This window comes from Canis lupus, chromosome 32 (genome assembly GCF_003254725.2).
Source record: "Canis lupus dingo isolate Sandy chromosome 32, ASM325472v2, whole genome shotgun sequence".
Lineage (NCBI taxonomy): Eukaryota > Metazoa > Chordata > Mammalia > Carnivora > Canidae > Canis > Canis lupus.
The window spans coordinates 10,345,081-10,360,967 of record NC_064274.1 but is presented as its reverse complement, the minus strand read 5'-3'; the positions used below and the strand labels follow the sequence as shown (position 1 = coordinate 10,360,967).

General features: G+C 38.7%; 1 protein-coding gene across 1 annotated transcript in view; it reads left to right on the top strand.

The window, feature by feature from the left end:
• Window positions 1-15,887, top strand: part of SLC10A6 (solute carrier family 10 member 6) — a 28,183-nt gene extending 12,296 nt beyond the window's left edge. The window contains exons 3-7 of the mRNA XM_025425480.3: window positions 2,690-2,808; window positions 4,610-4,698; window positions 6,765-6,940; window positions 9,738-9,895; window positions 14,292-15,887. Of these exons, the coding sequence (XP_025281265.1) occupies window positions 2,690-2,808; window positions 4,610-4,698; window positions 6,765-6,940; window positions 9,738-9,895; window positions 14,292-14,506 (757 nt within the window). The 3' untranslated portion in view covers window positions 14,507-15,887. The remainder of the gene's footprint in view (window positions 1-2,689; window positions 2,809-4,609; window positions 4,699-6,764; window positions 6,941-9,737; window positions 9,896-14,291) is intronic.

The window sequence follows — 15,887 nt, the reverse complement described above, 5'->3', positions numbered from 1 at the left end:
GCTTGGGAGTTGGGCATGGAGGTGAGGGAGGAAAGGATGGTTCTGGTGTAGAGGCACAAGAAACAGGGAAGGCTGGATGGTCCTGAATGGACATCTTGGGTTCTCATCCTCTTTGTTGTTCTGTTGGCATGTAGCCCTCATTTGAGGGCTCTCTTTTCTCAACTTTCATAAAGCATGACCTCCTCGCTCTCCACCTGATCCACTGTTTGCTCTTTCTCTACACGCACTATGGCTCTGCTCCCCACACCCCTGGTCTCTCATTATGTATGCCTTTCCCCCTTGTACTGAAGCGATGCATTTCAACAGGTGACGGAGTCTTGTTCTTCAATTAAGAAATGTCAACACTTAGAAAATAAGGCTTTATATATTTGGAAAAAATAGGAACAACATATAAATTTATGAAGCAATAGCATTCCATAAGATGCAATAGATGTACAGTAATCAAGATAGAGTCTTTACAGATCATGATCTCAGAGTTGTGAGATCGAGCCAGCATGGGCTTCTCACTAGACATGGAGTCTGCTTAGAATTCTCTCTGTCCCTCTCCTTCTGCCCCTCCCCCTTCTCTGAAAAAAAGGAAAAAAAAAAAGAAAAAGATACAGTCTTTAAAGGTTCTAAACCGAAGGATTTTTACTCCTCTATATTATGTTCTTGCAAATCCTCAAGACCCATCATACTATATTTGTTATTCTTTTCACTTGGAGACAATCTCAAACATGACAAAGATAAACAAATGAATTGTCCATCGGAAATTGTTCCAGCTTTGTTCAACAAAGATTAAAACTGTTCTGATTATTCTCATTTGTTTTCCTGGTAAAGCTGTGTGGCTTGGCTCTTGTCAGGCTGTTCGGATTTGGTTCATTGTGCTCCTGCACCTTCATTTCACTTCCCAAGATGGCCAGATTTGTATGTCTAGTGATGACAGCAGCTCTGGTCCTGAGTTTTCCTTTGCCTCCCCAGCATATTTCTGTAGATGTCCTACTATCATCCCTAACTTAACATGTCCCCTCAGATTGATGCTAAGTGGCCAGTTCTTCTGTTAACCACAGCCCTGTTTTGAAGTCCAGAACTCTTACTTTCTATTGTAACCCATCAGTGTACTTCAATTCCTATTTCCAATCACAGGATTATACCATACCAGACATCAAAGAGAACTTTTAATTGAGTCTAGCATCCCACATCAATTCTTTTTTGCTATGGTTCTGTAACTTCTCTCTCTGGCTCGTCTAGCTGGCTCTGAGGATCTGTGCTGTGGGGGTCCCTTCTCTATCTATGGGAAGCTTGCACATGTGGTATTTGGATAACCTCTTCTGACATATTTATAACACTCCACACTGGGCAAACGCTTAGCCTTGTGGCAAGTCTGTCCTGTTCCCACCTCCTGGTAGCAAAGTCAGACAAAGACATTATAGGAACAGAAAACTACAGACCAATATTCCTTACGAATATTTATGCAAACTTTTAAAAATGCAAACATTTTTTTTAAATGCAAACAGTTTCTAAAAAAATTATTGTTTCGGAGTTGGGGAAGGGGCAGAGGGAGAGAATATCCAAGCAGACTGCTGCTGAGTGTGGAGCTTGATATGGGGCTTGATCCCAGCTTGTCCTGTGCTGAAACCAAGAGTCAGATACTCAACTGACTGGGCCACCCAGGCACCCCTAATGCAAACATTTGTAACAGAACACCTTCATACACTGATGGCAGGAGTGTAAAATGGTGCAGCTGTTTGGAAATAGTATTTCCTCAAAAAGTTAAGCTATGATCCAGCAATTCCACTCTTGGTGTACACCTGAGAGAATTGAACTCATATGTCTGCACAAAAAATTATGTGCAAATGTTGATAGCCACGTTATTCACAATAGCCAAAAAGTGGAAACACCTCAGATGTCTCTCAGTTAATGGAAGGGCAGCAATAATGCGGTCTATCCACACAGTGGATATGAGTCAATCATAAAAAAGGAATGGTGTACTGATACATGCTCGAATGTGGATGAATTTTGAAAACATTATGCTAAGTGAAAGAAGCCAGACACACAAAAAAGGCCACATATGGTATGATCATATTCATGTGAAATGTCCAGAATGGGAAATCCTATAAAGACAGAAGGTATACTGGTTGCCAGGGGCCAGGGAAAGGAGAGAATGAGGAGTGATAGCAAATGGGGTATGTTTTTTTTCTGGGGTGATGACAAAATGATGGAAATAGATAATGTTGCATAGTCTTGTGAATATGTTAAAAACCACTTTAATTAATTTTATGGTTTATGAGTTATATCTTAATAGAAAAAACTGTCTAAAGGAAAAAAACCTTTATAGTGCCTAGCAGAATATTAAAGGTAAGTAGGTTCTCAAGTAAATATGAGTTAATGGATGAGCACCAAATATTTCTGGAAAACTTTTTCTAGACCACAACTACTGCCATCATTTGTTGAATAACAACACAAGAGTGAGCTTCAAGTAACTTACCCCATGTAATCTCTAAGGCGTGTCCTGGGAGTTGGTTTTGGTCAGGACTTAAATTCATCATTTCAAACTCTTCCTCTTTTTTTTTTTTTAAAGTAGGCTCCAAGCCCAATGTGGGGCTTGAGCTCAAGACCCTGAGATCAAGAGTTGCACACTCCACTGACTGAGCCAGCCAGGGACCCCTCAAACTCTTCCTCATAAGCATCATTTTATTTTCACCTTCAGCATCACCATGACAACCTGTTCCACAGTGGCTGCCCTGGGGATGATGCCGCTCTGCCTCTATCTCTACACCTTCTCCTGGAATCTTGAGCAGAATCTCACCATTCCGTATCAGAACATAGGTCTGTATGGGGCTTGTGAAATGGAATTATAATTATAACAGTGATGGTAATGATATTAGCTGGTTTTTTTTTTTTAAGATTTTATTTATTTGAGAGAGTGAGTGAGAGAGAGAGAATGAGCAAGAGGGGGAAGGGGCAGAAGGAGAGGGAGCAGCAGACTCTGCAGTGAGCAGGGAGCCAGACGTGGGACTCGATCCCAGGACCCCAGGATCACAACCTGAGCCGAAGGCAGATGCGACTAAGCCACCCAGGCATCCCAGCTGTTGTTTATTATGTGTGCCCTCTATGTGGGTATTTTAAAAAAATATTTTATGTATTTATTCATGATAGACACACAGGGAAGAGAGAGAGAGGCAGAGACACAGGCAGAGGGAGAAGCAGGCTCCATGCAGGGAGCCCAACGTGGGACTCGATTCCGGGTCTCTGGGATCATGCCCTGGGCCAAAGGCGGGTGCTAAACTGCTGAGCCACCCAGGCTGCCCTGTTGGTTTTTAAATAAACTAATTCCCTAACACTTCTATAGATTCTATTACTGGTTCCATTTCCTGGATTTATAGGATGATAGAAGTTAGGTAACTTCACCAAGTTTGTGGAGCTGATCAGCGAAGAACTGGAATCCTGACTCTGGGATCTGATGGCAAAGTCCAAACTTTTTTTTTTTTTTTTAAATCCAACATGAATGCTTCCTTCTGATTATTAGAGCGCATCCACATGTCACAACCATACCCATAATTCTTCCATATCTCCTTTCCTGATTGTCACTTCTCATTAAACTGCCCTTTTTCTAGAGATTTCAGTAAACTTACCAGGCTTGGAAGAAAACCATGGTGAAATGATAAGGTTATTCTCATTTGCTCAGAGTTTTTGGAGAATTGGCAGAAACTGTGATTCTTAAAACTGTCAATCTGGAGTCTCAAGTAATCACTTGAAAGGCCCGTAGTTAAAAAACGTGAATAGAGAGTCACGTTCTGCTAATAACTGAAGCCCATTGAATTTGTAAAACCTGAGGGAAAGCTTAGAAATCAGGATTTTATGTGCAACTTTTTCTGATCAGTCAGTTGTTTACATATTCTGTTTCGATAATATATTCTAAAAGGCACTTGTAAACAATTAAAGCCCAACATGTGATGAGCAACTCCTTTGACTTTGCAGCCAGTATTGCAGGCATCTGGCCAGATTTGGAAATTGACACATGGAAAGTTAGGTGTGTGTGTCCTGTTGGCAAGTGGATCCCTGCTCTCCGCTGAGCCTGCCATCAATGCTTTTATTCACTCGTGCTAATTAAAAGGCATTTTTTTCCCCACCCACCTTTGGGTTACCTGGCTACATTTGCAGAATGAGAAGTTGCTTTGGTATGTGTAACAGATGCTGTTTTTATATCTGCAATAGGAATTCTTTACTTTGTGAAACAAGCCAACCCATTGGCTTCAAATGGGGAAAATAACAGCTGTGGTTGTAGAGGGGTGATCCCATGCAGAGCAACCAAGGGATTTTTACAGACTCCTCCTGTTTTCTAACTTTTACATTTCTGGCTGTCTCTAAAATTCCGTGTCACCGTCAGAGGGATTTTGAGAGAGAAATGACGAAACATGAATAGTGGCATTCAGTAGTAATGTATACCCTTCAAAGACCATCTTCCAAAGATTTTTTCTTTCTTTACATTGGAGGTGGATGCAGATATAAAATGCAGCCTTTATTAAGCCTTTATCTAAAGCCTTTATCTATTTGAAATAGAAATTGTTGAGCACTGGGCAGTCAAGGTGAGAGGGGATACCATCTGATGGATTTTTCTTCTTCTCAGGAATCACCCTTGTGTGCCTGACCATCCCCGTGGCCTTTGGTATCTATGTGAATTACAGGTGGCCTAAGCAATCCAAAATCATTCTCAAGGTAAGCAGCTCCATTAACATGGTAGTTAATGCATCCTTAGACTCAGAGATCGAAAAGACAGAGGAGGCAATAACTGGAACAGAAAAGCCAGTCGAATACAGCCCCGCACCTAGCAATTTTCCTTAAATGTCCTGCATTTTTGGATCTTACCTTCATAAATCCTCCGCTCTTGTCAGCCATGCTCTGTCTTTCCCACAGACCCATACACTGAGGCTTATGACACACTGGCAAGTGTGGGACTCTTGCTTTAGTGACAGGAAAGTGAAGGCCTGGGTGTGGCCGGAGAAAACCCAGAGCCCATGTATTCACCAGGCTCTGCACAAGTGCTCTCAAAGTGAGAGCTCTTCAGGTGTGCAAGTGGTGGAACCTCAGTGTTGAAGAGTAGGGGTGGTTTCACGAATAAGTAGGGCTGTTTTTCAGAAGCATTCCCGAGGAAGCTTCTGAGGTTGTCTTTTGTACACATGAATAAGTAAGTGCTGCGGACTAAATGAGAAAGTGTCAGAATGAAATCACGAAGCATACACCGAAGAGCCTGGCCATGGATTGATGGTAACTGGAACCTCTGACCTCCTCTTGACTTTCTGGCATTGTCTTCTGTTGCTGGAGGAACAAGCAGATGTCCATGTTTTAAAACATACCTCTAAAAACATCTAAAAATGACTTTTAAAAATATAAAAATAGCTTTAAAAATGTCGAGGCATTCTCAACAAAGAGGGCAATATCCTAGGGTGCTCCAGGTTTTTCTGATTACATATCATTTTAGAAGATGTAATAGCATTTATGCTATTTTATGAAGATTTTGAAAATGCTTCACTCGCATTTTACATTTATAAAGAAATAAGCATTTAGGGCTAATTGGAGGTTCAGCAAATACATCTCAGTTCATTTCGATGTGTGGTCTATGGTTTGGTTCTTGCTGTCTGGCTCCCCCTGACAGGGCGCTGCCACTCCCTGTGCCTGCACAAGTGGATGTTGCTTTTTCACTTTGGCACAAGATAGAACAACTCCCACTATTCTTCCGGTCCAACGAGATTAAGTGGGGAAGGAGGGTGGACAAGCAGACAGATCAGTTGTGCCACAGAGAGCTGGAGGAAGACTTAAGTGTCGTGCATTTGGATTGCATATGACTTGGTGACCATTATTTCAGTAGGAGCATGGCAGTGTATGGTTATAATTTTACAAGAGGACAGAGTGTGTTCATGGGAACCTCTTACTTTTCAAATACTCTTAATTTCTGATAAAGTACTAGCAAGTACTCTGTTTTGTTAGGATAATTTTGGTATTTCCAGATCCTCTATTGGTCCCTTAGTGTCAATGGAGAAATCAGATTAATCTGTATATGACTTTTATTATCTGTAAAGAGCAGATTTAAAACCCCTTTCTTTTGCCTGTGTCATAGCATGCGTGGCAGAGGATATTTAACAATACGCATAAATATTCTAGAGCACGTTAGTAAAAAATTAGGGTAATTTCATCATTTTGATATATTTTCATTCTGTTCTTGGTCCTCTTGTAATGTTAGATCTGATACACATTCTGAACAAATTGCTCTTGGTGAATTTTTAAACTTTGAAATCCTTTTTTTTTTTTTTTTTTTGATAGAAAGACGAAGAGGGATTTTGACAATCAGAGAACTTCTTTGTGTGTTCCAGCAACTTCCCATTAAGCAGGGGCCCAGTCTGTCTTTGTATTTGAGCAGTAAAAATCATCCCAGAGCGCATGTAAGGGTGTTCGAGGCTTATTGTCAGATGTCATTTGTTTCATGAATTTGTCCTATCCTTGAAAAACTCCATTACTCAATCCTTCTGGCAAAATCCTCTACTTCAAGCAAAAAAATACTGATCATAAAATAAAGCTTAGATTTGTGTTGAGCCTTACCAATTTCCAGCTTAGCCAGGTCAGTTGATAGGTTTCTTTTCTATAAAATGAGATTGGATTTGGTGGTAAATCCTATCTTTGTTCCAAAACTTCTAGGTTCTCAGCTTTTTAGAACAGTGATGGACTGTTCCAAATAGAATGAAAAGACCACAATGTTTACATGTACTTATTTTATTGGTTTGCTTTAGATTGGGGCCATTGTTGGTGGGGTCCTCCTTTTGGTGGTCGCAGTTGCTGGTGTGGTGTTGGCAAAAGGATCTTGGAATTCAGACATCACTCTTCTGACCATCAGTTTCATCTTTCCTTTGATTGGCCATGTCGCGGGCTTTCTGCTGGCACTTCTTACCCACCAATCTTGGCAGAGGTACAGTTTAATTATCCGTACACTTTTTTTGAGGAGGATAAAGTAAACACTTGGCCACTGGCAGGCTTTGCTGCCAGGCTGTGTCAGGAGACATTAAGAGTTTTGACTAACAAGGTGGACGGAACAGGACCACTCATCATAAAGAGGGAGGAAAGATGATGGTATTTCTCATGTAAATGAGAACAAAGGCCAGATTGATGGGAAATTGTAATCTGTGAAATTAGGATTGGGGTGTTAACACCATGTGTTGAAATCTGGACACATTTCTCTTCTTATTCTAGTAACTAGATAGGGGTGAGATGGTTTCCTTAAATATAGAGATCATTCTAGGGCATGAGCAAAATTCAAGAGATTAAGCATTTTTCCATGGTTTGTGCTAAATTCTATAAAAGTGCTAATTATAAAGGGGAAGAGGAGAAAGAACAAACTGGAGATATAAAATAGGAATTTATCTGAAATATGATCATTACAAGTTAGGGCATATAATTTATAAATTTGTGAAATATTAAAAATGATAATACTCTTGTTATGTCTGTGGATGAGATGAGTATTGACATACAATGTTGGAGGGAACATAAATTGGCATAAACTCACTGGAAGGCAATTTAGTCATATCAATAGCCTCATAAATATTTATAGCTGTTCACTCAGTGATTTTACTTCTAGAAATCTGTTCTGAAGCTAGGACTACCAGATAAACACACGAATATTGATGTGCAAGGATGTTAATTGCAGTGTTATTTATAAATATAAAAAAGGCAATTTAAATATCTAACAATAGAGAGATATTTAATTCATGATGTGTCTATATGATGGAATATGATGCATCAATTTTAATGATTTTGGAAAATACTTAAAAGATAACTTTAAGAGAAAATAGAAAATGGGATGCATTTTGATTCCCAATTTGTGGAAAAAAGCAAAGGAATTTTATCATGGAAAAATACTGGAAGAAATACACCATATGCTAAGTGTTTAATTTTGAGTAGTAAGATTAAGGCTAATTTTTAGTTTCTAAATATTTTCTTGCTATATTTCCTGAGTTTTTCAATGAGTATGCACCACTTCTAAAGTCAGAAAAGAATTATTGAAGAAAAGTGAACTTGGTAGTTGAACTTCAAAGGTGGAGTTTGAGGAACAAAAAAGCTTAAAAGATAGATTTAAATAAAAGAGAATAGAAAGTAGTATGCATTTTGGTTTTTATTTTGTAGAATAAATCTGTTTCTAGTCTACTTGGGAAACATTTAGGATTATCCCAGGTACTGGGTGAGGCTCTGCCTATTGTATGTCATTTACTTTTTTTTTTTTTTAAAGATTTTATTTATTTATTCATGAGAGACACAGAGAGAGAGCGCAGCAGAGACACAGGCAGAGGGAGAAGCAGACTCCATGCCTGGACTCCAGGATCATGCCCTGGGCCAAAGGCAGGCACTAAACCACTGAGCCACCCAGGGATTCCCTGTCATTTACTTTTTTACTACAAGCCTGAGAAGTAGTTACTATTAGTAGCTTCAAATCCTTCATAGACATTAAGTAACTTGACCAAGTTCATGGTGAAGTTACAATTTGAACCAGGATTTATTAGCCAATAATTCGGAACACAGACTATTGAGTGGCTGAAATATAATTGGGTCTTTTTTTTTTTTTTTATAATTGGGTCTTGAGAGAAAGTATTCCTATGGCAAAATGTAGTTAACAATCTTGTTTTTTTCATACCTGATGGCTTGAGAAAGATTGGGATTGAGATATTGCATTTACTTTGTGAATGGTCTAGGTGTGAGGTCCAGGGGTCTGAAAGGAGTGCGTGGCCTAAAGAAAGCATAGCAAGCAAGAGAGTAAGCAGAAAGAAAATAAGAGCTGCAGAACTTGCGCTGTACCAATTCTTTCATGCCCACATTATATCTCCCCTTGTTACCCCCACATTCCAAACCAGCTTGCATAGAGAGGCTGGTTTATATTTGGAAACACCTCTTTCCTCTCTTCACTTCCATCTATAGAAATCTGAAGACCCTCTCTAGAACTTGGAGACAGATGAAACTGCTTAACCCAGCCCCCAACGCCCTGCTTTTGTCATCCTTTTACTCCCTCCAGATTTTTCTTTTTCAAGTGAGGTTTATCTCTCTTTTTGCAATTAGAAAACCAATAAAAGTACAGAAACATAGAAAATAGAAAAGTTGTGTTCCTAAACTCTTTCACCAAAGAGTTTTAGACATTTGGTTTTAGACATTGATTTTCATTTAGGGTTTTTGTGTTTACCTTCAAGTGTTGTTTCATATCTCTAATTCACCTTTCCATTCTCCTATCCAACTCTCACTCCACGCCGACTGGCTTATGGCATATGCACTGCCTTCTAGTAGACACAGCTCATACCTGTCCCTGGAACTTTAATTGTTGTCAGTGTCCCATGGTATACGCCTCTCCCACCATCACTGTTTCATTCACTTCTGTCTCTGTGAAGCCTTCTCTAGCCATTTATGCCACTTTTCTGAATTTCTATAGCATCTCCTTGACCCTCAATCGTATTTTTTAGTGTGTTGTTACTGGACCTTTCCTGTGTGTATATCATGTCTCTCCATTCAGATTCTTAGGGCAGGGTTCCTAGGGTTCTGTTCTGAAGTGCCCCTCAGCAGGCCACCTACAGAGAATGCAGACTCAGCAAGTAATTATTAAATGAGTGGCCTAAACATTTTTACTGGCTTAAGCTCATAGCTTACATTTTTTGCTATATAGAAGATTAAAATTTAAGAGGAGTCCTTATTGCTAGTATGTAACTCTCGAAAACATTTTTCATTGGTAGGTGCAGGACGATTTCCTTAGAAACTGGAGCTCAGAATATTCAGATGTGTGTCACCATGCTCCAGTTATCTTTCACTGCCAAGCAATTGGTCCAGATGCTTAGCTTCCCATTGGCCTATGGACTCTTCCAGCTGTTGGATGGGTTTCTCATTGTTGCAGGTAAGGAGAGTCCCCACTGGTTAGATTTGATTGCAAATTGTCAACTCAATTTACTACTTTTTCAGTCTGAATATGCGTGTGCTACTCTTGTGATACATTGTTAGCTTGACATTTCTGGGAAAAAGAAAGTGTACAAACAAGTTCCTTTGCTTTCATAGCAAATATTAAGAATATGTGAAAATAAGCTTATAGTTATAAACAAATATGCTTCACAAAAAACAATGCATTATTAGAATGTGGACTCTAGGACTTGATATGTCTCCATGAGCAATAATTTATCTTCAAAATGACATTTGTTATGTTTCACCAAGAGCCATGAGGTCTTCCAAATGCCAAGTTATTTCACAATGCTTCTGTGACTAAGAATTATGCTGAATGGTTGTGAAATATTTTCCAACTATAAAATATAATACATGCAGATATTGAAATATGTATTTGTATACATATATATGGGATATATATTTATCTATACAGCCAAATATTCATCATTTTAGAGTCAGCCATTACGTAGTTTCACAGAAAGTAAATTAAAAAAGATATCGATAGGGTACCTGGGTGGTTCAGTCGGTTAAGTGTCAGACTCTTGGTTTTGGCTCAGGTCATGGTCTCATGGGTTGTGAGACCAAGTCCAATGTTGGGCTCTGCACTCAGTGGTTGAGGGGGTGGTCAGCTTAAAGATTCTCTCCTTCTGCCCATCCCCTCACTCTCTCTCCCTCTGTCAAGTAAATCAATCAATCAACTGTTAAAAAAGAGACATCAATATGTGTATACACATATTTTAATCTTGGGCCATTGTAATTTTCACTGTTATCAGGAAACAGGGTCTGAGTTCTATTCAATGATACTGATACAATTGATTACTCATTTAGCAATCAACATAAGAAGTACTTGGGGTTTAATTTTACCACAAAATAAGAGAAATCTTAGCAGAATAAAACTTTCTAGTCTTAGGTCTAAGTTTTAATTCCTTCTCCTTAGTGAAATTGTGAGGGAAGGAACATGCCTGGCTTGTTCCCAGCTATCTTCCAGCGCTCAGGAGAGCGCCTCATTGCAAGCAGGCACTCCACAGGTGTTGCTGGCTGGCTGACTGAATGAAAAAATAAATGAGCCACCAGTGGCCTGAATGATGTATGAATGGGTGAGCTGTCAGTGACCTCAATCACAAATGATCCATTCCAGAGAGACATAGCCATTTTGATACATTGAGTTATTTTGCTCCATAGTTTCATCTTTTTTTTTTTAAATGAGGTATAATTGACATACATTATATTAGTTTCAGGTGTACAATATAATGATTTGTATTTGTATATATTATGAAATGATCACCACAGTAAGTCCAGTTAACATCTGCCCCATATGTAGAGGTTTTTTTTCTTTGTCATGAGAACTTTACAAATTTACTCTCTTAGCAACTTTCAGCTGTTTAATACAGTATTATCAACTATAGTCACCATGCTGTACGTTGCATCCCCATGACTTACGTATTTTATACCTGGAAGTTTGTACCTTTTGATTCCCTTCATTGACTCCCCATCCTTCCCCCACCAGCACCCACCTCTCTATTCTCTTTCTTCATGAGCTTGGTTTTGGTATATTGTGTTTCCATTTTTGTTTGTCTGAGGTGTTTTATTTCACTTCTGATTTCTTTGTTGACCCATTGGTTGGTCAGTAGCATGTTGTTTAGTCTCCACATAGTTGTGAATTTTCCAGTTTTCCTCTTGTAGTTGATTTCTAGTCTCATACCATTGTGGTCAGAAAAGATGCTAGATATGATTTTAATCTTCTCAAATTTGTTAAGGCTTGTTTTGTGGCCTAACATATGATCTATCCTGGAGACTGTTCCATGAGCTTTTGAGAATATGTCTTCTGTCGCTTTTGGATGGAATATTCTGTATATATTTGTTAAGCCCATGTGGTCTAATGCATCATTCAAGGCCAATATTTCCTTATTGTTTTCTGTCTGGATGTTCTATCCATTGACTTAAGTGGGGTGTCAAAGTCCCTTGTTACTGTATTGCTGATAATTTCTCCCTTTAGGTTTGTTAATATTTGCTTTATATATTTAGGTGTTCCTATGTTGTCCATATATATTTACAAATGTCATATCCTCTTGTTGGATTTACCACTCTTATCATTAGGTAATGCCCTTGTCTTTCTTTACAGTTTTTGTTTTAAAGTCTATTTTGTTTGATATGAGTGTAGCTTACCCCAGCGTTCTTTTGGTTTCTACTTGCATAAAACATCTTTTTCTATCCCTTCACTTTCAGTATGTGTGTGTCCTTACATCTGAAGTGAGTCTCTTGTGGGTAGTATAGAGATGGGTCTTTTTATTTTATTTTATTATTTATTAATTAAAAAAAAGATTTATTTATTCATGAGAGACACAGAGAGAGAGAGAAAGAGAGAGAGAGAGAGAGAGAGAGGCAGAGACATAGGCAGAGGGAGAAGCAGGCTCCACGCAGGGAGCCTGATGTGGGACTCTATCCTGGGACTCCAGGATTACACCCTGGCCAAAGGCAGGTGAAGCGCTTAGCCACCCAGGTGTTCTGAGATGGGTCTTTTTAAATCTATTCAGCCACTCTGTGTCTTTGATTTGGAGAATTTAGTCCATTTACATTTACAGTAATTATTGATAGGTATGTACTTGCTGACATTGACATTCATTGTTTTCTGGCTCTTTCATAGTTCCTCTCTATTCCTTTCTTCTCTTGTTCTCTTTCACTGTGGTTGGATGACTCTCTTTAGTGGTATTCTTAGATTCCTTTCTCCTCTTTTGTGTTCTACTATAGGTTTCTGCTTGGTGGTTACCATGAGGCTTACACATAACAAATTGTATTTTTAACAGTCTATTTTAAGTTGATAGCAACTGAAGTTTGAACACATTCTAAAGCCCTACATTTTTATCCCCCTCCATGTTTTATGTTTTTGAGGTCATATTTTACATCTTTTTATTTTGTGTATTTCTTTTTTTTTTTTTTTTTTTTTAAATCTTTTTTTTTTTTTTAATTTTTTTTTTTTTTTTTATTTATTTATGATAGTCACAGAGAGAGAGAGAGGCAGAGACATAGGCAGAGGGAGAAGCAGGCTCCATGCACCGGGAGCCTGATGTGGGATTCGATCCCGGGTCTCCAGGATCGCGCCCTGGGCCAAAGGCAGGCGCCAAACCGCTGCGCCACCCAGGGATCCCTTATTTTGTGTATTTCTTAACTTATTATGGTGGTTATAACTATTTTTTTACAACTTTTGCCTTTTAACCTTCATACTGGCTTTATAAGTGATTAATTCACTATCTTTCTATATGTTTATCTTTACCAGTGAGATTTATACTTTCATATATTTTCTTGTTACTAGTTAGCACCTTTTCTCTTCAGCTTAAAGAAGTCCCTTTAACATTTCATGTAAGTGTTGATGAATTCCTTTAGCTTTTGCTTGTCTGGAAAACTCTCTATTTCACCTCCACTTCTGAATGATAACTTTGCTAAGTAGTGTTCCGGTTGGAAGTTTTTTCTTATCAGCACTTTGAATATATCATACCATTTCTTCTGGCCTGCAGCTTCTGCCTGAAATTCTGCAAATAGGCTTGTGGGGTCTCCCTGTATGCAACAAATTGTTTTTCCTCTTGCCACTTTTATGATTCTCTCCTTGCCTTTAACTATAATACTTTAGTTATAATGTGTCTTGGTAAGGCTCTCTTTGAGTTTGTCTTATTATGGTTTTTCTTGGACCTGGATGTCTGTTTTTTTTTTTTTTTTTTTCCCTGCCTTTCAGTTTGATGCTCTAAAATGAAGAAAGAGTCTCTTCTATATAAACTTCTGGGCACTTTTCAAAGGGTGCTCCTGGGCTGAGGCCTGGGGCAGGTGAGTCGGTTTGCAGTTTCTCCATTCAGCACACCTCTGTGCTTCAACTCTACCAGTTGGTCTTATTAGCCAGATGTTTTGGGGGTTCATCTCTCAGATGCCTGTCTAAAAGTTGGGGTGCCTGATCTGGGATATAAGTCCTTTGCTTCTGAGGGTGAAGCTCCATGTTTTGAGTTCCCTCCTGATAGTGGGTGGCCCTGTCTGGGGTGGTACTTATGCTGAGATTTTATCTCAGTCTTTCCTACCCACTTCTGTGTGGTTTCCCTCCCTTTTGTTGATGTGATGGGGTGGTTCTGATAGTTTTTTTTCCCCCCAGAGGAATTTAGTGTTCTGTGGGAGGAGCTAAGTTTAAGATCTACTTATGTTGCCTTCTTGAACCAGAACCCCTAGTTTCCATCTTTTTGCCTTTCTTTTTCCTCTTCATTTTTGTATTTACACATATATGATCTAAAGCATACAAAGCCCCAGAGTACATGATGCCACTACATTACAGTCTTTGCTAAAGTTATCTTTCAATACTTGTGTGTTTCAACACCTAGCATACAAGATGTACAAGAAGAGATTGAAGAATGAACACAGAAAAAGGGACACAGGTTGTGCAGAAGGCTGCCATAAAAAGAAATCCAGTTCTCCTAAAGAGACTGGTGCTTTCTTGGAGCTGAATGAAGAAGTTGCCATAACTCCTGGACCATCAGTTGCAGTGGATCTCCACACAGCTCTTGAACCAAGTAGCCACATCACTTCATGTACCTAGTAAGGTTTGCTGGCCTGGCTGGTCTTCATCTTCCTCAGTGGCCAGTAAAGAGTGCAGAGTTGATGTGTGTATCTCATTGGCAGGGCCTCTGGGAATATTTGAATATTTATATTTTCATGTGGTTTGTGAATTGTTATAGGATCCATTTTTGGGAATCTATTTGGCCTGTTCCTGGGAGCTTTTTTTGGGGGGGAGGGTTGCACAATATATTTATTGGCTGCTGTGTGTGTTCTTGTCTTCCTTTGCAGTGAAGAGTAACACTTGTTGTCATGTGAAGTCTTCCTGGATTAGATATAGCCTCCCACTGCATACAACTTTTATAAAAAAAATGTGGCCATTTTTTAAGGGCTTGGAAATCTTTTTTTGGATTATAGATATAATACAAGTGTAGAGGGAATTAATGACCACTTGAGGTTAAAATGTGAATGCCCCGTATTTTCACTTCCTCATGATAGGCTCATGTATAGCCTTCTAATTTTTGTTTATATCATTTTGAGAAACGTTGAGATCATTCCATATATACTGTCTCATAAGTCACTTAATGACATATTATGGAGAATCTTGACATGTCAGTCTTTGTTGACTACCTCATTCTTTAGAACAATGGCTTCATACATAAAAGTATTCCATTGCATCGAAGGACTATAATTTATTTAACCATTCCTTATTGGTGGGCATTTAGATAGCTTTGAACTTATTGGTATTACAATGCTGCTACAAATACCTGTACTGTTGTGCAAGTGTTTTTGGAGGATCACTTCCTGTGACTTGAATTGCCAGGCCAACCTCATATTAAAATGTTGGACAGGCTGCTGTCCAGTGATGTATAGCAGTGCCTGAGTGGGGTTGGCTTCCCACAGTTGCACCAGTCTAAAGAATGATCAATTCTGATTTGTAAAAATATCTCATTTAAAATTGCACTTAAAAAATGATGAGTGAAGAGTATTTTTCATGATTACTTGCCTATTCATGTCCTTTGCCTGCCTTTCTATTGTACTTTTTCCTTTTTTATTGATACATTGTAACCTATTATGGATATGACCCTCTGTCTTGTTTTGTGAAGATTTTACCTACTTTTAATCTTTTATCCTTTTTCTGTCTTTTGCCATATAGAAGTTTTATATTTTTTACATATTCAGCTTTATTAGTCTTTTAAAAAATGCTTTTTGACCTTCATATCTGTCAAATATTAGAATATTTATATTTCTGTGTGTATTATGAATTGTGATAGCATTTCTTTTTGAGAATATATTTGGTCCCTTTGCGGGAAGTTCTGTTTGGGGGTTTGCATGATGTATTTACTATCTTGCTGTGTGTACTGTCTGGCAGTAGGTAAAACCCATCCCCCTCTATTCTTACATTATTAAAAATATTTCCCATA